The sequence below is a fragment of the Ipomoea nil genome, unplaced genomic scaffold (genome assembly GCF_001879475.1).
Source record: "Ipomoea nil cultivar Tokyo-kokei standard unplaced genomic scaffold, Asagao_1.1 scaffold0980, whole genome shotgun sequence".
In the NCBI taxonomy this organism is placed as follows: domain Eukaryota; kingdom Viridiplantae; phylum Streptophyta; class Magnoliopsida; order Solanales; family Convolvulaceae; genus Ipomoea; species Ipomoea nil.
The window spans coordinates 1437501-1462672 of record NW_017617408.1 but is presented as its reverse complement, the minus strand read 5'-3'; the positions used below and the strand labels follow the sequence as shown (position 1 = coordinate 1462672).

Sequence of the window (25172 nt, the reverse complement as noted above, 5' to 3'; positions counted from 1 at the left end):
TCGGTCATGGGCAAGGGAAGGAGGAATGGTAGCAGTGCAAACTGTAGAAGGTTTTGGGGTAGATAATCGATAAAGTCCTTCTGATTCATACCCCGAGCCAATCATCTTCCCCGAACGACGGTCCTGCATAATGACAGAATCAGAAGAAAAAGTGACCGTACAGTCCAAAGATTTGGTAAGTTGATGAACAGAAATTAAATTGAAAGGACAGTTAGGTATATAAAGAATTGAAGAAAGAGGCAAAGTAGGAAGGGGGGAAGCCTTTCCAATTGCAGTAGCCGTACTCTTGGACCCATTACCGAAAACAATAGATGGAAGGGACTTAGACTTGGTGAAATGAGAAAATAAGGATGAGTTACCAGAGATATGCTCAGAGGCACCTGAATCGATAACCCATGGTCCGCTCAGGCTAGGTTGTGATACAAGGGCAGTATGAGTTCCTTCAGTGTAGGTGGTAGGAATGACACCAGAAGCTTTGGAATTGGCTTTAAATCGAGCAAACTCCTCATACTCAGCAGCGGAAATGGTTCGAGAATGTAATTCTCCGGATTGAGATTGAGCAACACTTGCTTGGGTACGTACCGGTCTCCCATGAAGTTTCCAACACTGATCCCGTGTGTGTCCAGTTCTGTTACAATAAGTACAAACTCTAGTGCTTTTCTGTCCACCACGATCGTTAGTTCGTCCACGACCTCCTTGTGTGACTAGAGCAGACTGTTCGGTAGTGGATGTGTGAGGAACTGGAATGGAGGTTACTTGCAAGAGACGTTTGAACAACTTGGTGGTCCCTGGGTCAGTGTTGCTTCCAAGAACTTGATTCCGGATGCCTTCAAATTCAGGACCTAATTTTGTTAAGAGAAGTATTACAAAGAATTTGTCTCGTTGGGTAAGTTGCTCTGCGGGTGTACCACCAATAGGCATGAGTGTACCAAACTCAGTGATCAAACTTTGGGTTTTGCCAAGAAAAGTTTCCATATCAATACCATCTTTCTTCAGGTTAACTAAATTGTCAACAACATTGTAAAACTAAGAGACATCATTAGTGTATAGAGATTGAGCTTGATTCCATACCTCGACACATGTCTTAAAGGGTCGGAATAGAGGCAACAAATGTGGAGAAAGAGACTGCCAAAGGAGACTACAAAGTTGAGCATCTAACCTTTGCCAAACTGTCTTATCTTTTTCCGGTATCTTATACACTCCCTTTTGTAAGTGGTCAACAACACCTTGGCCCATAAACCATAACTCTACGGCATCCGACCAAGAGTGGTAATTTTGAGAACCACATAATTTTTCAGAAGTGATCACCGGGCTTCCAGACAAATTAGGCACATAAATAGAGCTCGAAAGAGTAGGCAGATTACTAGCAGGAATGGCAGGAAAAACAGTACCCGAATTATCAGAATTTTCACCGGAAGACATTGCGACCAAAAATAAATCTGATTGCACGGAAGGAATGGAGGAGAGCCGACGAGATGAACTGGGAATTATCGCCGGAAAAAGTCGCCGGAGACGGCCTCACGCGCCGGCGCGTGGCGTCGGAGCGCCGGCGACGTGGTGGCGCGTGGGGGCGCGTGGAGTAGATTCCCGCGACCGGAATGGATGGGCAAGGGTCGCCGGAGGATGGGTAAGAGATTTGTAGTACTAATTTGACAAAAAAACTCACCAATAGCAAGTAATCTGAAAAACTAGTTTCGGATGAACAGTAACTTTTACTGTTCACCGGAAAAAAAAATCAAATTTTGATTTTGGCTCTTGATACCATGTTGAGAAAGATGTAGAAGAGTTGTTTTATTCCTTGCTTGTCTCAATGAGGAGACAACAGATAAATATATACAGACTAAGAGACACAATCCTAATAGACACAACCCTACACAACTTCAACAACTATATTTCTACAGACACAACTTTTGTGTTTCAACAGGATGTATTACAAGCGCAGAAAATTACATGTTTCTTCTGTCATATCATCTCTGGGTTGGCTTATCTTGCATACACACATCTATTAAAATGACTCTTTGTCTGATTTCAGGCTGAGATACATGAATTATTAGCATTAGTGTACTACGATGGTCTTCAGAATGTTGTACCCTTTTATGATCAGAGATCTGTTGTACCATCCAAAGATGCAGCTTGGATGATATTCTGTCAAAACTCAATGAGGCATTTCCAGAAGGCCTTTGCACACAAGTATGTTCTTTAACTTTCATTGCAAGTTCTTTCAATTATTTCTTGATCAAAGTGGTAACCTTGCCTGTGAACTTCAGGGAAGATTGGTCTCATGCATTTTACCTGGGAAAACTTTCTGAGAAGCTTGGGTACTCACATAACACATCATTCTCATACTATGCTAAGGCCATGGCTTTGAACCCATCAGCTGTAGATCCATTCTACAGGATGCATGCTTCACGGTTGAAGTTACTTTGCACATGTGAGAAACAAAATGAAGAGGCTTTAAAGGTTCTTTTTCTACAACCTATTCCTATTTCCTCACATGGTCATTCTTATCATCTTTAATTCTTAATATCAAATAGACATGTTTCTACACAATGAATATGACATGCCAATAATTATAGTGTTCAGATGAGGTTTAGTGAATTTGCTTTTACCGTTCTGATTAGGGGTTGTTTTTCTCTCTACTGGATGCCCATATATTTTTGTTGATATAATTAATGCCTGGTTGTATTTCAGGTTGTTGCAACATATTCTTACAATCAATCAACAAGGGAAGCTGTAATGGATATCCTTCATAAAGTAAGCCCTAAAATACCCGAGCCATCTTTGTCTACAGAGGATAGCAGCTCAAATGCTTGCTTTGAGAATAACAGACAAGTGGATTTACAAAAACTTGAAGAGGTTTGGCATATGCTTTACAATGATTGCCTTTCAGCTCTGGAAGTTTGTGTTGAAGGGGACCTTAAACATTTTCATAAGGCTAGATATATGCTTGCTAAAGGACTGTACCGAAGAAATGGGGATGGTGATCTGGAGAGGGCAAAGGAGGAGCTTTCCTTCTGCTTTAAATCACACCGTTCATCCTTTACAATAAACATGTGGGAGATCGACAGTATGGTCAAAAAAGGAAGGCATGTATTAACACTTTTTTTGCATGCTCTCTTGTTCAGCATCTTCTTTAACAGCTTAAAGATCAGAAATTTTCTCTTTCATTCATTCTGTATTGTTGAGAAAATAATGAGTTGGTGGTCTGGTGGGTGGCATAGAGCCACCAGTGGGTAAGGTGGAAGCTATATGTGCCAAACAAGAGACTAAGTGTAGAAAGAGATAAGATGGATTGATGATAACTTCATTAACTTGATTGGGTAGATTACAAGAATCTGTATAGGCAATGTGATATGCATATTTCAGTCTAGATTTATGGCACTTCTTTTCTGCAACATTTGATAATTGTAAGGATATGACCCTTCAAGTTACCTAGTAACTTTTTACTCCCCCGTCTAGGAAAATTTGTCCTCTTTAACTGCATACACAGGCTTAGGAGAATATATTTAATTTACTGATTAAGTAATATATTTCCAATTTTGCCCATATTAAATGTATAAGTGTTAGAGAAATATGGTGTTAGTTGAGAGGATCTGTCTTAGCCTTAGTTTTAGGTATTTGAAATTTATGGCTAGGATTAGTTCTTGTCTAATATAAATAGTTCTATACTTCCTTGTACATTGAAACACAGAACATATAGAAATATACAGTTGAGTTTATTGTTTAACAATAAGCAATAAGTCCTCTATTATTTTAAACTTTTATTTAAAGGGTATTTTGGGTAAGGACAAATGAAGTTATGAATTTATTAAATGGAGGCATTCCAATATAGTTGGCCGTTAGGAGGACAATTTAACAGACAGAGGGAGTAGTTTTCAACATGAGTTGAATATGGAAATCTGCACAACACTTGGTTTTGCAATGTTTATGAGCTTTTCAAACTATAGAACTCAAAGGTCAAGTAGGGCAAATTATAGGAGTCCTGGTGGGCTTCATGCTGAATGTTCATTGCCTTTAATCTAAATTTTTATCATTATTATGCTTGTTGCTTTCAAAGTAAATGTTCATCAGAATTTGAGTAATGTTCATTGAAGCTTGCATAGCTATGTGAGCAAGGATCCATAGTTTACTGAATTACTAATTGGCTTACAAGTGTGTTTCAAGACTGAAGCAAAAAAGTGTTTAGTAGAGTTAATGTGGAGAGTAGTCTGAAATTACTGTAACAGGAAAGGGCTGTCCTTAAATGTACCATTCCTAAAGATAACAATTTTAACTTTCTTTGCAAATTAATGTGATTTGAAGTCATGTAGAGAGATATAATTAGGTCAGGGCTTTGTCTCCACTAGGTATTAATTTTCTATGTAGTTCAAATATTGATGACATATCTTCCTCTATACCAATTACCAAGACACTCATTATCTTAAAATTTTATGCCAGGCGCAAAACTTCAGGTGTTTCAGGGAACAGGAGAGCCCTGGAAGTTAACCTTGCTGAAAGTTCAAGGAAGTTTATTACTTGCATTCGGAAGTACATCTTGTTCTATTTGAGGTTGCTGGAGGAGACAAGAGATGTCTCCACTTTTGATCGGGCTTATATTTCTATTCGGACAGATAAAAGGGTACTAAACTTCTGAATGCTTGAATTTTCATTATTTAGCTTCTAAATTCATAATATTGGCATCCAGCAGTGATCTTCTCTTCTTCTTTTGGGGGTAGATGAATTTTAAATAAAAATTACATACTTGTCCCCTTAGCTATGCACAAGGTATACACATACAACAACCATACCCCCTGGAACATATCTAAACAGAGCGAAGAGAATATTGGAAGTCATAATGAACACATATTGAAGTAGACAGAGGCACACTAATATTACTGCAAACCGCATACAGAGTATTACAGGATTTTTAGCAAGTTATGAGATTTAATCATAATGCACTTTCTAGACATTCAATAGCCACACTATTGCTTCAATTAATTTATTGCAGTCACTTTTTTCCTTTTTCTTCCATTTCTTAGGATATTTCAAACTCTGACGTTCTTTTTCCCATCCTTCCAACACTGCAAGTTTATGCTTGCCCTCAATAAAGAGAACATTTATCCAGAAATAAGCAGTGTCATCTTAGATGTACAATAGCAGATTAGTGAATCTGCACCTCTATGTACTTAATTCATCACTTATACCATCTCTCTCTAGCAGTACGTGGCTTCTGCTCTTGAAGAAAGCAAACCTGCTGATAAAACTTTAAAGATAATGGATTTTTAATAGGACTCTTAAATATCAGCCCTTTTGCACATATCGGTTTTCAAAACATTGATGTTTGTTATAACTGTCTTGCTAATTAAAAGGGAGAGAATGAAAATAGTTGTTCTTACTTCATACATTTGTCAGATCTAAAGTTAATTTACTGCATATTTGTTACTGGCACTGGCATTGCTAGTTTTTTTCTGAGATAATAGCTTAGTGATTCATGGGCATCTGTTTTTGAATTCCATGTCTAGTGCTTCCAAAAGAAGCTTTCAAACCCATGGAAAGTAGGAGAAAAATGTACTTCTATTGTATATGTCTAATATCTTTTTTCCTGTAGATGATCAGTGCAGAGCCTGGAAATTGATCCTTGGAAATCCTTAGGTTTAATGTTACTTTCTAGATGATATGGGATAATCCAAAAATGGAATTTATGCTGCAACACTAATTCCTTGTCCCAACACTATAAACATGCTTCAAAGTTCAAATGACTTAGTTGTACTTGCTTTTTATGTGAATAAATATACTTGAGAACTGTATTTTTTGATTGATTATCAATACTGTACAGAAGAATATATATATATATATATATATATATATATATATATATACACACACACACAATCTAAGGAACCTATTTGAGAAGACAGGACTCTTTATAGAAGAGACATGTTGTTTTCCAACACTATGTTTCATTCTCCACTTGAGAGGAGGTTTATCTGACATTCTGATGTGTTGTGTTTTTCAGTTCTCTCTATGCCTTGAAGATCTCATCCCAGTTGCTCTTGGGCGATATGTAATGGCGATAATTTCATCTCTACACCAAACTATTGCTGGCTCTGATACTACTGGCAATTTTGTAGAACATCTTCTGGAGAAAATGTTCTCTCTGTTCTTGGAACAGACTGGCTTATGGTCAGATATTTCTAGCTTGTCAGAAATTAAGAGCCCAGAATTGTCAGAAAGCAACTTATTCGGGCAAGTCATTAGTGAATTCTTCTTCATAATAACTAGCTATATGCGGGTTATAACATTTTACTATCCATCTTTTTTGTTTCTAATTTTCACTTTTAAGCCATGTGAAAGAAGTTTCTCTTATGTATAATAGCATCTAAATTGTTTGGTGCAGATATCTTTATCAGTATATCCAATTATTGGAGCAAAATCTCAAGGTTGAGACACTTGAAGCAATGCATGAAAAGATACGGAAGCGTTTAAAGAATCCAAAGTTGTCCAACAGTAACTTTGCAAAAGTTTATAAGTATATTTCTATTGCTTGGTGTCAATCTCTTGTAATTAGCATGGCATTGATAACACCACTACATTCAAGACTTCCAAGTGAAATTCAAGCTGCCAATCAATCAGGTAATGGATTGGAAATCTCGCACATGGTGTGTGTTGATCTGCAATCAGATGAGCTATGGAGTTCATCTTCTGAGAACCCAGATCATATGAAGAATCTTGAAAACAAATGGAATGCTTCATTGTCTAAGATCAAGAATGTAATAATCAAGAGAGCAGCAGACGAAGATTTGGAGACTGCTTCTTTGTTACTTAAGTCTTCTTACAATTTCTACAAGGACACCTCATGTGCATTTTTGCCATCTGGTATAACCCTTTATGCAGTGCCACTTCAGTTGGCAGCAGAAACATATATTCAACCTGGCATAGATGTGGTTGATATACTTGATATGAATACTTCACGGAAACTTCTTTTGTGGGCCTACACACTTCTCCATGGTCATTGCACAAGTATCTCCGCTGTGATTAAGTACTGTGAAGAAATTTCAAAGGTATGTAATCCTATGCCAACTGAACTGCTTTCGTATTGTGCTCGAGTGACTGATTCATGCAGAAAAAGGAGGTGCAAATTTCATCAATATGTTTCCCATTTTTTCTTATGCCATATCTTGTTTACGTACCATCTTGCTGAAATCCACCTTTCTTTTGCTTAGTTTTGTTCTTTTGGCCCCTTTGGTTGGCAAAGTATCCTGACCTTTCTGGTTGTATATATTGTGTTGTGAATGGATTTATCAAGGGATGTTAAAAGCTTAAGTGTGTTATTTTATAAAGATAGGAAGTTAAAGTATGTGCTATGGCCGAATTAAAAAATTTTCAAAAATATATATTCTGATTTGAGATACTTAAAAAAAATTATCGAAAAAGTTCTCAATATGTTTACTAAAAGTCCTTTTTAGAATATAGATGTTTACACATGTACCTTTCAAAATGATAATAAAGCACATGCATTTATTAGGTTAGAATTTAAAATTGTTTAAATGGAGGGAGGTATTTGAAATTTTGGAAGGGTTATTAATATGCCTATAAAGTGTATTATAATTTATAAAACACTAAAAGAGTTTATTTGAAAAGCCTAAATTTAAGTTTGGGTTACAAGACAGTTTTTCTCTTATCTTCTTAAAAACTCTCAAGAATTGCAATCATTATACTATGGACCATGGTCCACCGTACAGGTTGGGCCCCTGACATAAGGTACATTTTTAGTACATTGAAGGCTCATTTTTTGAATGTTCATTTTTAGTATATTGAATGCTCATTTTTAGGTACTTAAACCAAAAGCCTCATTAGGTGCATGTAGTTCATGGAACTTCTCAAGAGGTAATGTGAGATTATGGAAATGTAAGACTACGTTGCAAGTTTAGTTGGGGTTATGAGGAATGAACATTCAATGTATTAAAAGACAAACTTTTAGTATATTAAAAATGAACATTTATCAGTGACTATAATGTCTACAATGTGAACCATGGTTCACACTATAATTGGCCCAAGAATTGATGTTCGGCATAGTGCTTAGTCTTTTGGAGTAAGTAGATAAGGGGATAAGCAGCACAAAACACAGAGTTACATAACTACAGTTTGAGAACATACTAATATTGATGGTGTTCTCGTTGCAGTCGAGGATGAGAAAGGGAACGGGAAGTCCTTTGGCTTCAACTACACCACCGACCCCTGCTTCTCACTCAGGTCATTTGCATACTTCCGATATTTGTTTGGAATACACACTGCCAGCTTTTACTGTCTATTAATTGCCAAGATTGAATTGTAGGTGGTGGAAAAGATTGTGGTGAGCGGGAGGCTTCTCCGCTATCTACTATAGTGTCTGCTTCATCAACTGAACCCGACTCTGCACATAAAATATCCATGACTTCACCCGAGGTCGAGAACAGGGAGGAGCCTGAACCAGCTGGGACAACATCTAATGTTGCATGTTCTCGCAATGTGTCGACTTCATGTTTGCCTGAAGCTGCAGGTGCTAAAGACCCAAATATAACATCAACTCATAAGAACCCATAGATCCTGTTAGACATCCTTACATTCATGCAAAAGGCAGCAGTGGGGCGGCTATTTGGCATATTATGCCTCATCTCAGCCTAGTTAAGGAGCACCCTCTCCCCACTTCTCAGCCTGGTTGTACTTATAGTCTTCTGTTAGGGGAAAAAAAAAAAAGTCTTTTTCTTGCCTTCATACCAAAATTGTGTTGTGTATAGGGCTTGTAACGGATGGGATGGGGAAAAAGAATATTGTAGCATAGTAGTATCAAACAATCAAAATATGGGTTTTGAATTCTTTTTAAGTAGTTGATTTGACTTGGAATCTATCACTCTCCTCATGATATCCATCAGCTTAGAGTAGAAGTTAGTTATACATGTATTTCCACATTTACTTGTGTTTTGAAGCAATCTAGACAGTACCTGATAGTATAAAAAGATTTAGGGATTTAGGAAAACTGTAATTTTCGTCTTTAAATTATAAAGTAATTGTTAACTTTTTCTTCATTTATTATTTGTGTTCATTTCTTCTTCTTAAATTGTAATTAGTGTTGCGTTTTGTGTCTTTTTACTAACTACAAGTTAAAGACTTGATTAATTTGGGAGCATTCTTGTCAAAACAGTCACTCCATTCTAGCCTTGAGTTCTTCATTATTATTAAGACGGATAACCCTAATTTTAGGAGAGCTCTATTTCAACGCAAATTATGTTGTGCATGGTGCACACGGTTGCTAAACGACACTGTTTACTATGATGGAGTAACGGTGCTATTAGTGCTACCGTTTAATTCCACCAATCAATTTTTTTTTTTTTTTTTTTTTTTACAAAAACTCCAGTCGACCTTATAATTATGAATATATAGTTATGCAAGTCTGAATATATAGTTATGAAGTTAATGGATAGAGTTAATTCCAGCAATGGTCCTCCGACTATATTGATTTTTCAAAATTAGTCCTTGACTTTTAATTTGGACACTTTATGTCCCTTGACTTTCAATTTCTTTCCAATTGAGGTCCTTTCGTCAGAATACGGTTAATTGAATTTTAAATAAAGGGGTAAACTCATCATTTCACATGCCTATATATTATTCTTAGTATTTCTCCATTGTATACGCGATATATATGAAGATAATCTTAGTCGAAACCCTAAAATGTTCCTCGTCGTTCCCCATTTGTTGACTACTCGTGTGTGCGTTCCTCTATTATTGAGATGTTTACAAGGTATAACAGTGAAATACGAAGGGAGAAATACGAAGAATAATACATAGGCAGGTGAAAGGACGAGTTTACCCCTTCATTTAAAGTCTAATGAACCGTATTCTAACGAAAGGACCTCAATTGGAAAGAAATTGAAAGTCAAGGGACCTAAAGTGTCCAAATTAAAAGTTGGGGACTAATTTTGGAAAATCACTATAGTCGGAGGACCATTGCTGGAATTAACTCTTAATGGATATGTAGTTATGAAGTTATAGATATATAGTTATGAAGTTATGGATATATAGTTTTGAAATTATGGATGTGTAGTTATGCAATTATGGATATGGTTCTCGTGAACAAGCACTTTAATAATTCTGAATATGGAGTTATGTAATTATGAATGTCTAGTTGTGAAATTATGAATATATGGATATGAAATTATGAATGTGTAGTTATTATTTCTGAATGTACTGTTGTCAAATTATGAATATATAGTTATGTAATTCTGGATATATAGTTATGAAATTGTGGATATATAATTATGAAATTGTGAATATATCCTATTGTTTGAATACGAAAGGAAACCGCCTAACGCCGTTAACGACGATCCGAGGGATTTTGTTTTTTTGTTTTTTTTTTTTTTTTTTTTTTATAAATGAAACGAAGTCGTTTGAATGATAACGATTGCTATTTCAACTAAAAAAAACAAAACAAAACAATCCAATTGGTGAAACTAACTGTTTAGAATTTATCAACATCTATTTTCATAACATTGAGTAGTACAATTATGTATGCGCATTGGACTAGATCGGTTTAAATATTCAAAATTTTAATTGTTACTATTTGAGATTTAATTTGAATGATAATTTTTTTTTTTTAAATTGAATGATGAGATTAATATCCATGGATGATAATGAATAAATAATACGGAGTATTGCTTACTTGACCTCTTGAACCTTAGTAGGATAAATTTGGATGGTTAATAATTGAGTTTAAAATGACTTTGGATAGTAACAAAATTCTCGTCCTCAATACTCTTGTCTATAAACGAGCCTACATGTGAAATAAATAAGTTTTAAGATAATTTCAAGTACTATATGAGTAGTGACAAATGGATTTGAAATGGGTTCAAGTAATATTTCATTCATCTTCAACTATTCAAGTAATTCTAAAATGGGGGTGTATGGTAAATGGCCGATAGTTGATTGATTTAGCTGGTATTTGATAGCTGATTGTATTAACTGGTTTGATCAGTTGATTGTATTAGCTGATTATAAAAAAAATGTTTGGTAAATTAGTTGTTTACTATTAGCTGATTGCATGTAAAATGACCTTTAAGGGTATAAGTATATTATTATTACTATTTAGTATTAAATGAGTTTATTACTATTATTATTTATTATTACTATTGAAAATTTATTATTATTAAATGAATAAACCCACAACCCTTATTATTATTATTATTATTATTATTATTATTATTATTATTATTATTATTATTATGATGCCATATTCTCAAGTCTCAACTTAAATGTAATTAACATAGTGATAGAAAGAGTACCATGCAGTGTCTTGACTTCAAACGATTTGCTTTAACCATGTTAATAGTCCCGCATTATTGGTTGAGAGAGAATCGAAGTAGATTTACCAATAAATCACGAAATGCTAATTTCTTAATTGATTCAGAAGTAATTCGCGAGATCATGCACCCCTCTCTCCTAGTTCTAAGGAAAACTAAAGGATACAGCTGGTTGGTCCAACCTATTCTTGAAATAAACAACTCGCACATACTCCCTTTCCAAAAAAGATTAATACACCAAGCACTACACTTAGATTTATTGGATTTGTACCCACAGTCCAAATCAAATCAAATCTCCACCCTCTTCCCCAAATCAGACACGAAGAAATAGCGAGAAGCAGTGGAGAAAAAAATGAACGAGAATCAGAGGCAAGAAGCAATGAAGAAGAAGGACGAAAATCAATGACAGCAAGGATGAAGATGATCAATTTGGGTTCGTTTTTATCATTGTTTTTTTTTTTTCTTTTTTTTCTTACTTTTAATTTGTGAATTAAAAAAATATAATTTGTGTATTTGTTATGTGATGAATTTTGAGGATGAAGACTTTCAAGTTGATAGTTTTTTCCATTTGTTATTTACTTTTGATTTGTGAGTTTAAATGTATATTCTTGAGTGTTGTCCATGGCTGCCAATGAGATAGAGAGAAAAAGGGAGAGAAAAAAATTTGACGGATAATTTGTCTTTCAAAAATTAATTCTAACCAGCCATCTAAAAACGCTGCTTCTCCCAACTTTTCAAAAATCAGCTTATTGGAATGAATAAGCTGAAGAAAAAAGTCATTAACCTAAAAATGGCCAAATCAGCCAAAAATTGGCAACCACTAACCAAACACCCCCAATGTATTTTGATTTAAATATAAACACAGAAAAGTATTATATTTATGAATAATACAAATGCCTACCTATTGTCATTCTTAATAACATGGATAGAATAAAAATATAAAATATTATATTTATGAATAATAATTGTGAATAATATATAAATCCAATTGCGTAAACACAATTCTCACATTAACATGTCGTGCTCAAGGCTTAATAAGCATGCCAATGAACACCATATATTTTTCCAGTACAGATCATCCGATTTCAAGGCAAATAAATTGGGCACAGGCATGTATAAATAATATTATTAAGTACTCCATAATAAAAATTAAGTACAATCCCATCATAATAATCCAAAATACGACCCAAGATTATAAAATAATCCTATTTCATATTTACACCACAGTGAGCACCATAGCTGCACAACCAAAAGTAAGATCACATGATGAATGCCCGCCTCTGGCTATTCCATTTCCTATCTATATTTTCTCCTCTTTTTTTTTCTACTCAATTTCTTTCTACTCCTGTGTCACCCATGCACTCTCTTCATGGTTAACAAAAAATTTAAAATTAAAAAAAGAAAATACCCATGTTAAAACTGAGGGTGTTAGTGGAAGATCAGAGAAACCTTTCCGACTGCCAATGCCAATGCCAATGATATCACGATTGCCAAAACAGTTGGAAGTCATTACTATACAATGACCTGTCCTGAATCTCTAAATTAGCAACATGCCAGTTTATGAGTTGTGACTGGATACACTTGCACACAACCAGCGCAAATGGAAAAATCCACCATACGCTTTCACCCCTGCATCATAATAGCGTATGGCTGGTTATATATTTGGACCAAGCAACCAAGAAATATGAGCACTAAATATAATCGCAATTCTTACATATTCCATGGCTGAAAGTACGGAAATTTTTTGCTTGACTGGGTCCGGTACTGCACGTATCCACAAATAAATGCAACCACCTGGAGGAACCAAAATGACATACAAGGATACAACCACTTGAGCTTGAAATATAATATAAGAAAAATAATAATAATTATGCCACAAATTTGTTCAGTTCGGAACTTGGATGACGGGACACTATCAAAGTAAATGGGAATATGTATAGAGAATGCATGGCAACTTACAACATTAATCAGTGAAGTGATGTTCCATAAAGCATATATACGTGCAAGGCCAGCAGAACGCCTCGGTCCATGACTAAATAAAGCATTTATTCCAGCAGGGAATGGAAGTAAAATTGCCAGTGGCAAAACAAACAAAACCAGAAAGACATTTGCCATAGATACTGAATACAGCTGGAGAAATGTAAGCAGCACTAAGCTAAAATCTCCAAGTAACAGCATTGAGATTACCAGCCCAACAAGATCCTGCAATAATAATAATAATAATGCATAGAAACCTTAAACTATTTCAGACTGCAAGAATGAGTGCATGCAGAAGAAACAAGTGTAAGAGAAATACCTGGTGGCCAACTGGCTTAGTGTTATGAATCAGAAAAGAGAGGACAAAAAATACATCTCTTTTCTCCTTGAGCACCTTTAAGCTGTTTATATCCAAAATACCACCATAAGTTTTCCGTTTTAAAGAGCCTACACCACCTTGATTTGAGGGATTGTCTTCCTTCAAATGGTCTGATGGATTCTCACCATATACACCGCTACTACTGCATTAAGGAAATAATCGAACAAAAAAGTGAGGGGCAATGAAGATTACAAAAAGAATAGTACTAGAACTTGCAATGTACCAGATGAACAAGGCACTGACCACAACAAAACAATCACTATTCCTTTCCCACCCACAAAATAAATAAAACAGTGTAGTATGAAACACTGCTTACTGTAAGAACTGAGAATAGAATGATTTCAAATTCATTTTTCTGATAGATATATGTACACATGGATATATGAGATCAACAAGTATACCATAATAGTTCATTTCTAGGTACTTCAATATCTTCACAAGGCGTTTGCTCAACTTCTCCAATGGAATGTACCAAAAGCCCATATTGTATATAACCGCCAGTAGTAGCTTGAGACCAAACAAGCTCAACATGTACACCATACACTCTTAAAGCTGGATTGGCAAAACCCTCGAGCCATCTAAGAACAGGGCGAAATGTATTCCTGAGACAACCCTGACGTACCAAACGCAATTGTGCATTCAAACCAGCAACAAAGCGGTACCATGTGGTTGGTGGGACACACTGGAAGTAGTCATACAAAGGGTAAGCATAATGATGAAAGTAAATAAAAGTAAACCACCACACCACTAACCTCCCTAAAGAATGGGAAAAAAAAAAAAAGTTTATTAGAGTGCTTCAATAGAGGTGAAAACCTGACTCATGAGGCTGGTGATAATATTGTCATTGTTAAGCGAGAATGGAGCCATATAACTTCCATCACCACCGAACAATAGAGACATAGGAAACCTTTGATGAAGACGAGGGGGAAGATCACTTCTCTTTTCATCCCCACCAAGGAAAAAGTCTATGTATGCTAGCATTAGATCAGGAGTTGCATTTACCTAATTATTCAAGACCACAAGAGACTTAATCAATTTCTTCATCAGAAGATATGCTAGAATACTACAACAAAATCAAAAGGAACATGCTAAGATGTAGTGAAGCAAATAAAATCAAGAACAACCCAATGTACTTGGTACTGCTGCACTAGTTTTGTGATATCAATCAAATAGGCCAAAAAATAAAGACAAACAAATACTTCTTGAACCAATTTCAGCAACACTATTATTCTAATGGCATGGAATAAAACTGTAATGAGCTGGAGAAACGGTTTTTTTTTTCAAAATCAAGAGGTAACTTCTGACTAAAGGATGAATGCATACAGCAGCAAATGTGTTTTTTTTTAACCGCTATTTTGAACTGGGTTGTTCAACTAATGTCCTTCCTATAAAAAAAATAATAAATAAATAAAAAGTAAAAGAACCATTTAATTCCTTTTTGCTGTAACACTTTCAGCATTCTTATTCTAAAAGGTTTCCTGGTACATTGTGATATCAAATTATCAATCATAAGTGTTACTCAAATGAGATTCTTGAAACATGCTCCTAGGATAAGCAGCCTTGATCACAAAACATTAAAAAACAAAGCACTTGCATTGCATCATGTTATTAAAGGAAATAGTACACATGGACCAATACTTCATATAAAAAATAGACCCTATCCGAAGCACTAATCAAAGTTCACAAGGCACAAGAAATTATAAAACTTCAACGTCAAAAAGATTTGCATGGAAAACATTTGAACAAATGAAAATGTCACTACACTAAAGCAACATAGGAATGGTACCACACTATAATCCAGTTAGAAATTACCTTCAAACCTTCATACAATGCGCGTGATCGACAAGAACGTAAGCAAGCATGATCATATTCTGATCTAACAAATTCACGGACACGTTGCAACTTCATTCTCTGGCGCCATTGCTGCCATGACCATGCTAGAGGATACGCAAGAACACAGAGAATGCTATGTAATGCACCTTCCCACCACTGATATGAAGCTATAGCATTGATCTCATCCACAAAAGTATTGAAGGCGCCCTCATATCTGCCAGTAAAAATTACCAATGTTATAAAAATAAAAATTTTAAAAATCCACCATCACCCCCAATGAGGAGAGGGGCCTTTCATCCCTTTCCTCTCGTTCCTCCCTTGCTGCAATTGAATATTGTATAACACTAGCATAAACTTTAACAGAAAAGACTGACATAGAACATAAGAAAGAAAAAGCACATACACAATCTCTTTTATTTGTTCTGGAGGTGTATGAGGTAAATGCCAAGGTTCACTGAATGTATTCGAACCAATAAAATACATTCTATGGACATGGCTCTGGGATTCCTCAACACGGTTTGTTTCCAAAACCTGAAAGTGTGTAAGATTTACAAATTTTCAGTCCCAGCCTACCCAACAAAAGTAAATGTTAAATCCACAGTTACATTCCATAAGGTGACAAGATACTATATAACATTTTAGTGTACAAGGTTACTGAGCAAACCTCATTTAGTGACTCAAGAAACGGAAATGAGTGATCAATCTGAGAACCCTGTTGTGTGGGCGCAGGGCCTGGTGGCTCGTCAACACCTACAAACTTCATTCGAGCTACACTCAACACTAGGGCTAACAGAATTAAGACACCCAAAAGAAGAAGACCAAATAGCCACGGCCCTCCAAATGTGTAAACTAACTCCTCAAGAGCTGTATAACAATGAGGCATGTGATATCTCTCTGAAACACATTTGTAAGGACAAGGTAGATCTGTAACACCACCTGTTAGGATATTAATGTTAGCTTACAGGTTATTTTTTTAAATCATGATTTGGTGTTCATGAAGTGGAAATACATAAACTAGCAATAAATTATCCACAAAATATGGATTTCAAATAGTGGAGATCTAGAAACAAACGAAGGAATCAATAACCAAAAAAAAAAACCCACAGGAATGCAGTTTCCATGTCTGCAAAAGGAGTTGCAATAATGTCGTTACTGCAATTAATTAAAAGGAACAGGTGAAGTTTAATGTACCGCGGATAGAAACATAAATGGCACGATTTGGAAGATCATCTGCTGGGCATGAAATACAAAGGTCTTCATCAGATCCAGTAGCATTCTTAAAAGTTCCAAGTGGACAAGGCTGAGCAGATACAGAAGATAAAGCCAATGATTTAAAAAGTATATCAGCAACTCAGCAAGGAAAAGTGGCCAAGAAATTCATACATCACATGCTATTTAAAAAAATGTAAAAACTATACTCAAAGTGCCAATTTTTTGAAGCCCAAAATTGAAAGAAAAAAGAATAAAAATGACATGCAGTTAAATGAATCTTTCAACACCCCTATAGAAAAATATTGCATTTTTTAAGAGACCTATTTGGCCATATACTACAGGAAGAGGGAAAAATAAATAAACCTTGGATTACCAAATTGCATATCCAAAGTTTACTTTTATAAACCTGTGCATGCATCAACATGGTGTTCTTTTCTAAATGTATATTATTTTTCAAAAACATATTGCACTTCTTAGGCTATCAAAAGACTAAGTTACGATATGTGGAAGAATTAACAATTCATTTCTTATTAGGCTTGATATGATGCCTACATAAGCATGAGATGTCACAAAAGAACACTTTTATACAACCATTACCAAGACAAGACGTTGCTTCACAATTTAAAAACATGATAACTTCCACATTGATAATTCCCTACAGGTAAATGCTGTGATTCAATGCTAAGGAGCATTTGACTCAGGTTGTCACATTTCCAAATTTAACATTCACTAAAATCTCACATTACCTAAATTGAGGGCAACGAAATTCTAGGAACCAGACAAAAAGTAACATGGAAACTATTCCCAAGAATCTCACAATCCTGGGAATGATATAATCTTGACAAAACGCCAGCTATTGGGTATTTTAGTAATTTTCCAGTTGAAGTAACTTTTCTTTCTATGATATGATGCTTTTGTGTTATAGGAACCATACGCCTCCTTTAAGTTGGAACATCTATCATGTTTGCTTTTGAGGAAGTCCTTGGCCACTAAGTTTACTTTGCTATGAAATCTCCAAGCCATGAGCTAATTTTAGCCCTTGCATTTTCTCCTGTAGATACCAGTTGTAATAGCTTTCTTATCAGTGCTATATGAATATGGATTTCAGAATAAAAAGTGTTGCCCACTTTGACCATTCCATGAGCAAAGTTTGGCTCCTTCCTCTCTTATTCTTCTCTTTGCACTACTAAATTCCAAGGCACTTGTATTCCTAATCTTCAACATTTCTATGTAACCTCTACCTTACCGCTTACTTTCTGCCACTGGTAGAACCTAGCTCATAACATAAATGTTGTTGCATCAATGCATCATAACATAAATGAACAAGTACATTGATCCTATTAGAGATTAGCAAAAACATCTAATGTGTACAATTTGCATATCCCAGTCTATATTTTAATCAACTTCTTCATCATCATCATCATCTTTATAACAAAAGCAGCATAAGTTAAACAAGAAATTATGGACTTACTTCACAGAATATCCCATAAAGTCCTTTGGGACAAGCTTTGCCAGATACAGTCCCATTTCCACCACTCCCTCCTTCCTTTCCACCCAGTCCACCACTGAGGAAGAAAAAAGAACAAACCAAAATTACTAGAAAACCGACATAAACAATGGCTGGAAGGCTAAAAAAAATGGTGATAATTTATAACAAGAGAATATCTCCTACAACTAACTGGAGGCTAGAAAGGAAGGTGATTTTGGAATCAACTAAATAATTTAATCATGATATATACTAACATATGAATGAAGTAATTTAATCTTGAGTGTGTGTGTGTATGTAGAGATAAGTAACCTAATTTTTTGGGATATGCATCGGCATCTAGAAAATTATAGCAAATTCCTCAACACATAGACCTACATAGTGGTAGTGAGACAAAAGGATTTAGAGTTTCAAGATCAAGGTTATGTAAGTAAACTTCCATCCACCAAATGCTACAAAGTATTCCTGTGCAATTAATGTCAATGTTACACACATGCACAAACATTAGATAATAAAATATTAAACCAGGATGAAGGATCTAATCCCAGAAAGTAGGATATATATTTAAGTTTTCTGGTTGCAAATAATCACTTTGCAAGTTCAGTTTCCTGGATGCTTGGAAAAACCCTGACAATCAGTCAAAACCAAGTGGCATAGAGGTGTTATGTTTTGGATGGTTAAAACTTTGTGAGGATGGTACAGCATCATATTATCCTTCAAGTATCGATTAAGGTCAATAGGATTACCGAAGATTTCTAATGACATAGTTAGAAATTTTCAAACAAAACTGTAAATCATTACTGTAAAATTTTCTATTAACATACATACAATCTATCTGTTGAAATATGGCCTAAATATGCACAAACCTGGCATAAATGTTCCCTTTCACGTTAGCAATGGGCTGGTATACATCTCCTGTTGGAATATCTGACCAATGGAAATGGATCCTTCCACCACCTCCACCTCCCCCACCCACTGAACTGCCATCACCACCAGCACTTGACAAGATGCCAGAGTCACCAAGATCAAGAGCATGCAAAAATAATAATATAGTTCCACCAGATCCACCACCTGGTCCCACATTCAGGTCCTCTGTATGTATAAAACCTCCACTCAAACTTCCTTCAAAACTGTCTCCATCAGATTTAACTGAGCCTTCAACAAATAAACTTGACAACGGATGCTCAGATGAACCCATGACTGAAGTAGAAACAAAAGGAGCCATCATACAAGGAAAATAATCAAGACTCAAAGTAAAGCAGATGATCTCAAGGTAAAATTATAAAGTTATAAATTACTCCCTCCGTCCTAAATCCTGTCCATATTTCCTTTTTCTGTATGTCCGAAAATGCTCTCCACTTTCTTAAAATAAACCCCATAAATAATTCTACTTTCCTACACTGCCCTTCTAAGAAGAGAAGAGCAAAAGGCCAAAATGTTAAAAAGTTTACTTTTTATGGGCAAAAGTAGAATGATCTCTTCCCCATTATCCTTAAAATCTGTTCTACAATAAATAAGGCTATTTGGGACGGAAGTAGCATATACAAACTGGTAACAAAAGAATAGTTTATAATATACATCATGGCACAACTACGTGTAAATTTGAAATATATAAATGACACCTAGCCAACACCGGAAAAGGGGAAAAGAGTAGGCAGGAAGTGTCAGAAAGATTTGAAAAGTAGGAACTATAAATTCCTCTTGCCAGAACTTCACTAAGAACGAATCCAGAGTCAGAAAGGTGCATATGAGATTAAGAAGTAAGACCTGACACTTCGGAGTTAGAAATTCAGGACATATGGACCATTGACAATACAAACAGCATATCAAAGCAAGATTTAGTTAGTGCTGCTAAACAAAAATAAGCATATTATTATGCTCGATTCAGAATTGAAGGTTTAATTCTTTGTGGGGAAACAAAAAAAAGGTCTCCAAGAGAAAGTACTGAGACCAAAATGTGGCTGGGAAGGTTGAAGGTTCACGTGTTGAACTCTTATAGGTAAAAAAAAATGTCTCTTAGAGAAAGTACAGAGACCAAAATGTGGCCAAGCAGGGGAATGAGTGCCTGTACATTTTGTAATTGACATTAATCGTTGAGCATTGACCATAATCTTCTGTCCATAAGTCCTCTTGTGGATAACAAATCTTTTGAACAAGAAAAGTGTATTATGCTAAAATGGCCAAATGGGTACAGATTAAAAATCAGGGGATACTGAAGACATCAGGTTAAGTAAACTCAAGCGTACCCAAAATACCACCACCAGTAGTTGACCCAGCTAAGCTGTCATTTCCACTTCCACTTCCAAGTTCACATGGCAAATCTGTAGTTCCATATGATATGCCCCCATCTGCACAGCTGCCATTGAAACATCTATCTCCACCTCTACCTCCATGACCGCCACCACCAGAAAGACCATTGCTTAGAATTTGTCCCTGTCCCAACCCACCAGTACAGCCTGTAGATACAAACTTATTACAGTGAATAACAATTTTGTAACAGCAATGACCTTAAGGAAAATATGGAATTACATTATTTCCATGTAATAAGAAAAGGATAATCAAATTCTAAATTGAAGGAAATGAAAATCAGACCCATTCCAGATGTACTAATATTTCCATAAGACTTCACTGTAATGGTCCTTGCTCTATGAAAATGAACAACAGATCCTTCTATCAATCCTTCAACAAGGATATCCTCAACCCGGCAGACCTGCAATGTAAAGGACAAAAGCTAAGTAAGCCCAAGTGAAGAACAAAGTCAGGCATACAAACATACAATGCAGCAGAACAAGATACCAAACAGCAAATAGCAACCTGCAAAGTGAAAGACAGTGAAGAGTTGACATTGCAGTCTTCAGGAGGACGAAGCAATTCAACAGGACAATCATCGGTACCACAGTTCAACTTTGGTGTCCTGTGAAATTTTAAGAACAAGTGTAAAGAAAAATCAAAGAAATGGATATGTGCCATCAATGGTTGGTGACTGAACAGATGAAGAAATCAGAACTCACAAAGCATCAGTTGTGACATTTCGTAAGGGGCCCCTCAATACTGATTTTGGTCCAACCTTCATACAGAAAGATGAACAATTGGCAAAAGATAGTGATAAATATATAGCAATTAATTAACTACTGTACATATACACATGACTATTATACCCCTTAGCATTGAAGATTAGGGAATCTCAGGAGTTACTCCACAAGATTAAGATGGTTCAAACCTAAGAAAAATGATAGTTGCACTCGGACACTCTTTGTAAGCATGTATGCATAGATACAAAATGCACTAAGAGTATATAAATCAAAGAAAAAGTGAAGGGGACAAATCATTTGAACTACAAAGGGATATAAGTACTATGTAGAGGAATATTCATTACATGGATGCTATAAAACAAGGATAAGACCAGGCGTTGAGCTTCAATGCAATCCCCTGGTCCAGATAGATTCAGTAAACCTTGCCCATGAACACCCAGATTTGCATTAGAATGAATTAACGACGTTTCCTGTGCAAGAATGGGTATAAAAAGTTATTTGCAGGCCCAAGAAAAGAAAATACAGAAAATAAGCAAGACATAACAAAATTCAGTGGAAATGCACCTTAAGAACAATAAGGTTACTAGCCTCCAGCATTGATGTTCCAACATTGGCATCTCCACCACCATCAATAAGCATTTTTGAATTCCACATCAGAAACATTTTAACAGACATGCGCAGAGCTCCATAAACCTGAAAACAACCAATGAGTCAGATAAGCATAGAGCACTCAAAAGAACACTTAAGAATATGCAGATTCAGAAAACCAAAATCAGGGAAATTTGTAAGGGATGTGAGGAAAGGGGGAACAATTTCCCAATCTTAAAGGTCAATGGGGATGCCAGTCCACATTAAACACTTCTCTGTGGCAAAGTTGTAAAATAAACATTTCATGAACAAGTGCTTCACAAAGGCCACTATCAGGATACAGATCTTAAGAGCACTGTTGTGGCCTAGGTGACCCTAGGCCGGGGGGATTTTACCCTTAGGCAGACATGAGTCGGCCGACTAGGCAGCCTAGGTGCCCAAGTCAGCCGGCGCCTGAGTTGGCCAACTCAGCCGAGTGTTTTTTTTTTTTTTTGGTGTGCAATGTGTACACAACTGTGTTTTTCTCAATTAAGAGTGAAGGGGAAAAAAACATTATCACAAAGGCCACTATCAGTATACAGATCTTAAGAGTTAAAGGGGAAAAACACTAACACAAATTTAGACATGCAAAAAAATATCTTAAATACAGGCACATACATGACACATGGGAAGATAGACACACATAACTACAGAAAGCGGTGAGCATGAAGATAGGAGTAACTTCATGAGAACAGTTCCACAGAATGACAGAAATCAAAGAACGATGCAGGGCTACCTTAATAATAGAGTCGCTCATTAACAGCTCTTCTGCCAATAATTCAAATTCTGACATTGAATATTTTGCCAGCCCAAAGCTCAATGACGCATAATACAAGAGGCTAATTTGTCCCTGGACCTAAATGAAAAGCATTGTAGAGTATTGCAAATGAGATTAGGATGTGACAACACTCAGTGATGTTTAAAAGAGCAAAGAGGCAATAAAAAGTAGACAGCAATTACAGAGGGTTAGTATCAAAATATAAACAGCTGTTCTCAAATTCTAGTACTTTTGCATTTCTAGTAAAACTTCTGTCCGTATATTTAAGTTATTATTACACAGGCAGTCCATCTTGTCTCAGTAATGGGAAGTGAGAAATACAGAAATGCCAATATTTTGTTAAATAGCATATTTGTTCAAACTATGGTCACCTTATTATGCCTCTAAAGCATCCAGATCACTAGATTAGTGTAGCAAATCATAAATTTTTTTCTGACCTAGTGTAGAGTAGGTAAAAATAGGGATCTAATGCACCAACCTGAACACGACTCCAAAGCAAAGGAAGAGTAACCTTCGCATGGTTACTAATATAAACATTAGTCAAAAGTGGCTGAGGAAAATCCATGAGAAGTGTGTCAGTATCCGTTGATTTGTTGAGGTTGTTAACAGTAAGGGTGCGTGGAACATTATCATAAAAGGTTCCTGCACCACCAGCATTTTCTGAGCAGCCACGGCTACTTCCTCCTGTTATCATGGAAAAAAAGCTTGCATGCGTTGGTTTGATTTGGCGATTCAAAAATAACTGTGTATGAAAAAACTAGTATAAATGTCCACAAAGAACTCCAAATAATAGTCTATTACGCAATAAACCTAACAATGAAGGTACATCAACACAAGTAATTTCTGAATCAACACCTTCAATTAAAAACTTTGATCACACAAAGATGGCGAGAAACTAGGCGTCCAGACCCCATTCTAGAAGCTAAATCAATAATCATCTCTCACTTAATTACTTACCCCTTTTACATCATAGAAAATCCGAATCTAAAAGAATGCTATAAGCCTAAAAAAGTAATATAGAAGATCTGCAGCAACCCTGTGGCATATGCTCCCCCATCAATCCCATCATGTCACATTCACACAAAGGTAAACCTTATTTTGACTTGTTTGGTCAGTCCAATGCCTAGGAAATTCATAGCTACAACCCCTTTAACGATTTGAACAATTGAACCATTGTTCAAGGAACCCTGTTGCATATGCTTGCTCCCCCCTTCATATCATATTCACATGAACTTAAATCTTACATTGACATTCTTATATGTCCATTGAGCAGTGCCTAGGAAATTCATAGCCACAACTCTAATGATGTGAACTGTTGCTCAAGGAAAATATACAGAGATAAACACAGAGAAAGCAAAGTATGATGTTGGTTAATACCATAAGCATAGATTTTTGGATCCTCATGTCTACTAAAAATGTCAACTGAAACTCTTCCACCGCCTCCGCCAGCAAAACCATCACCACCGCAAGCACTTATTTCACCAATTCCAGTCCTGCATTTAACAAGAAAATTTTAACTTAAATTGTACCATTCTGAGAAGTAAAAGTTTTTGGGCTTTTTAAAACAGTATGAAAACCACTTAATGGCACACCCAAACTCAATTGCTTTCTAGAACACAATAAATCCCATATACATTCCAGAACAGGCAGTTAAAGGGTGACAGAAAAAGTGTATTTTACACCAAACATGAAAATACATGAAGAGAACAATGAATGGCCATATGACATAAGGTTCTATTTGAGCACATACGAAACAAATGTATGCAGAATCACCTGAACTTCAAAGAATGCAAGAAAAGAAACAATGAACAGTTTATACACCCATAAAATAGTATGAGTTTTTTTTCCTAGGAAGTAGAAACATTTTTTTTTTTAAATAAGACGTCATTAATAGAAACCAAGGGGTTGCCACCCATAGTATGTTACCCGTATATCTTAAAACTGGGAGGCAAAAGGCTTAAGAGAGATAGCAAACATAATCTTCTTGCTTGACATCAGGCATTAGTGGGTTGGTTGATACTAGTTAGTTACAACTATAAACACCTATGCCTAAAATATGATATCCAAGAATTATATAACACGGTACCAATTCCATTAAACCCGGGGAATGAGTAGATGGCAATTTCAAAAAATAAGGCTTGTTGAGACTGAACAATTTCATTTTAAAAGTTCAATAACGAGTTTTGGGTGAAGTTGTGATAGCTCTCCCAAGGTAGTCCTATTTAGGTTTCCTTCTTTGATAAGGAAAGTTTTGTATTAAAGGGCAAAATGGAGTAGCAGTGTAGCACCAAGAACTTATACCAAGCTTTACATTAAGGGAACAGAAGTAATAACTTATATCAAGCTTTATATTTGTCTGCTCTCTAAGTCAAAGGCAAAAATAATTGCTCTAGATGCTATCTAAAGCCTAAATTCAATGAAAACACTGCACTAGGCATTAAAAGGAGAATCATCCATCCCAACCTCTTCAATCAATGCTATAAACTGGAAAGTCTCTTGCACTTATTCATAGAAAACAGAAACATAACATATTTTA

General features: G+C 35.8%; 2 protein-coding genes and 1 long non-coding RNA gene across 4 annotated transcripts in view; 1 reads left to right on the top strand and 2 right to left on the bottom strand.

Moving 5' to 3' along the window:
* LOC109179864 overlaps positions 1 to 8862 on the top strand; it is a 21220-nt gene extending 12358 nt beyond the window's left edge. The window contains exons 12-19 of the mRNA XM_019329336.1: positions 2033 to 2190; positions 2268 to 2460; positions 2692 to 3086; positions 4438 to 4618; positions 5996 to 6225; positions 6377 to 7040; positions 8163 to 8232; positions 8315 to 8862. Of these exons, the coding sequence (XP_019184881.1) occupies positions 2033 to 2190; positions 2268 to 2460; positions 2692 to 3086; positions 4438 to 4618; positions 5996 to 6225; positions 6377 to 7040; positions 8163 to 8232; positions 8315 to 8562 (2139 nt within the window). The 3' untranslated portion in view covers positions 8563 to 8862. The remainder of the gene's footprint in view (positions 1 to 2032; positions 2191 to 2267; positions 2461 to 2691; positions 3087 to 4437; positions 4619 to 5995; positions 6226 to 6376; positions 7041 to 8162; positions 8233 to 8314) is intronic.
* The window catches only part of LOC109179867, a 24322-nt gene continuing 7993 nt past the window's right edge, over positions 8844 to 25172 (bottom strand). Inside the window, exon 3 of the long non-coding RNA XR_002053998.1 lies at positions 8844 to 8949. This is a non-coding gene — a long non-coding RNA (uncharacterized LOC109179867). The remainder of the gene's footprint in view (positions 8950 to 25172) is intronic.
* The window catches only part of LOC109179865, a 14042-nt gene continuing 1327 nt past the window's right edge, over positions 12458 to 25172 (bottom strand). Inside the window, exons 2-23 of one of the 2 annotated variants that reach the window (XR_002053997.1) lie at positions 24014 to 24129; positions 23115 to 23320; positions 22595 to 22714; positions 21796 to 21924; positions 21576 to 21701; positions 21211 to 21266; positions 21014 to 21113; positions 20792 to 20909; positions 20446 to 20655; positions 19066 to 19399; positions 18185 to 18278; positions 16693 to 16801; positions 16166 to 16437; positions 15905 to 16032; positions 15481 to 15715; positions 14482 to 14670; positions 14070 to 14350; positions 13609 to 13810; positions 13272 to 13514; positions 13027 to 13106; positions 12721 to 12941; positions 12458 to 12551 (exon numbers count right to left, since the gene is read on the bottom strand). Coding sequence is in view for 1 of the 2 variants with exons in the window: in XM_019329337.1 (XP_019184882.1) it covers positions 12794 to 12941; positions 13027 to 13106; positions 13272 to 13514; positions 13609 to 13810; positions 14070 to 14350; positions 14482 to 14670; positions 15481 to 15715; positions 15905 to 16032; positions 16166 to 16437; positions 16693 to 16801; positions 18185 to 18278; positions 19066 to 19399; positions 20446 to 20655; positions 20792 to 20909; positions 21014 to 21113; positions 21211 to 21266; positions 21576 to 21701; positions 21796 to 21924; positions 22595 to 22714; positions 23115 to 23320; positions 24014 to 24129 (3496 nt within the window). In the remaining variant the exon portion in view is untranslated. Of the gene's footprint in view, positions 12942 to 13026; positions 13107 to 13271; positions 13515 to 13608; positions 13811 to 14069; positions 14351 to 14481; positions 14671 to 15480; positions 15716 to 15904; positions 16033 to 16165; positions 16438 to 16692; positions 16802 to 18184; positions 18279 to 19065; positions 19400 to 20445; positions 20656 to 20791; positions 20910 to 21013; positions 21114 to 21210; positions 21267 to 21575; positions 21702 to 21795; positions 21925 to 22594; positions 22715 to 23114; positions 23321 to 24013; positions 24130 to 25172 lie in introns of both variants that reach the window. The other variant, XM_019329337.1, reaches the window with a different exon arrangement.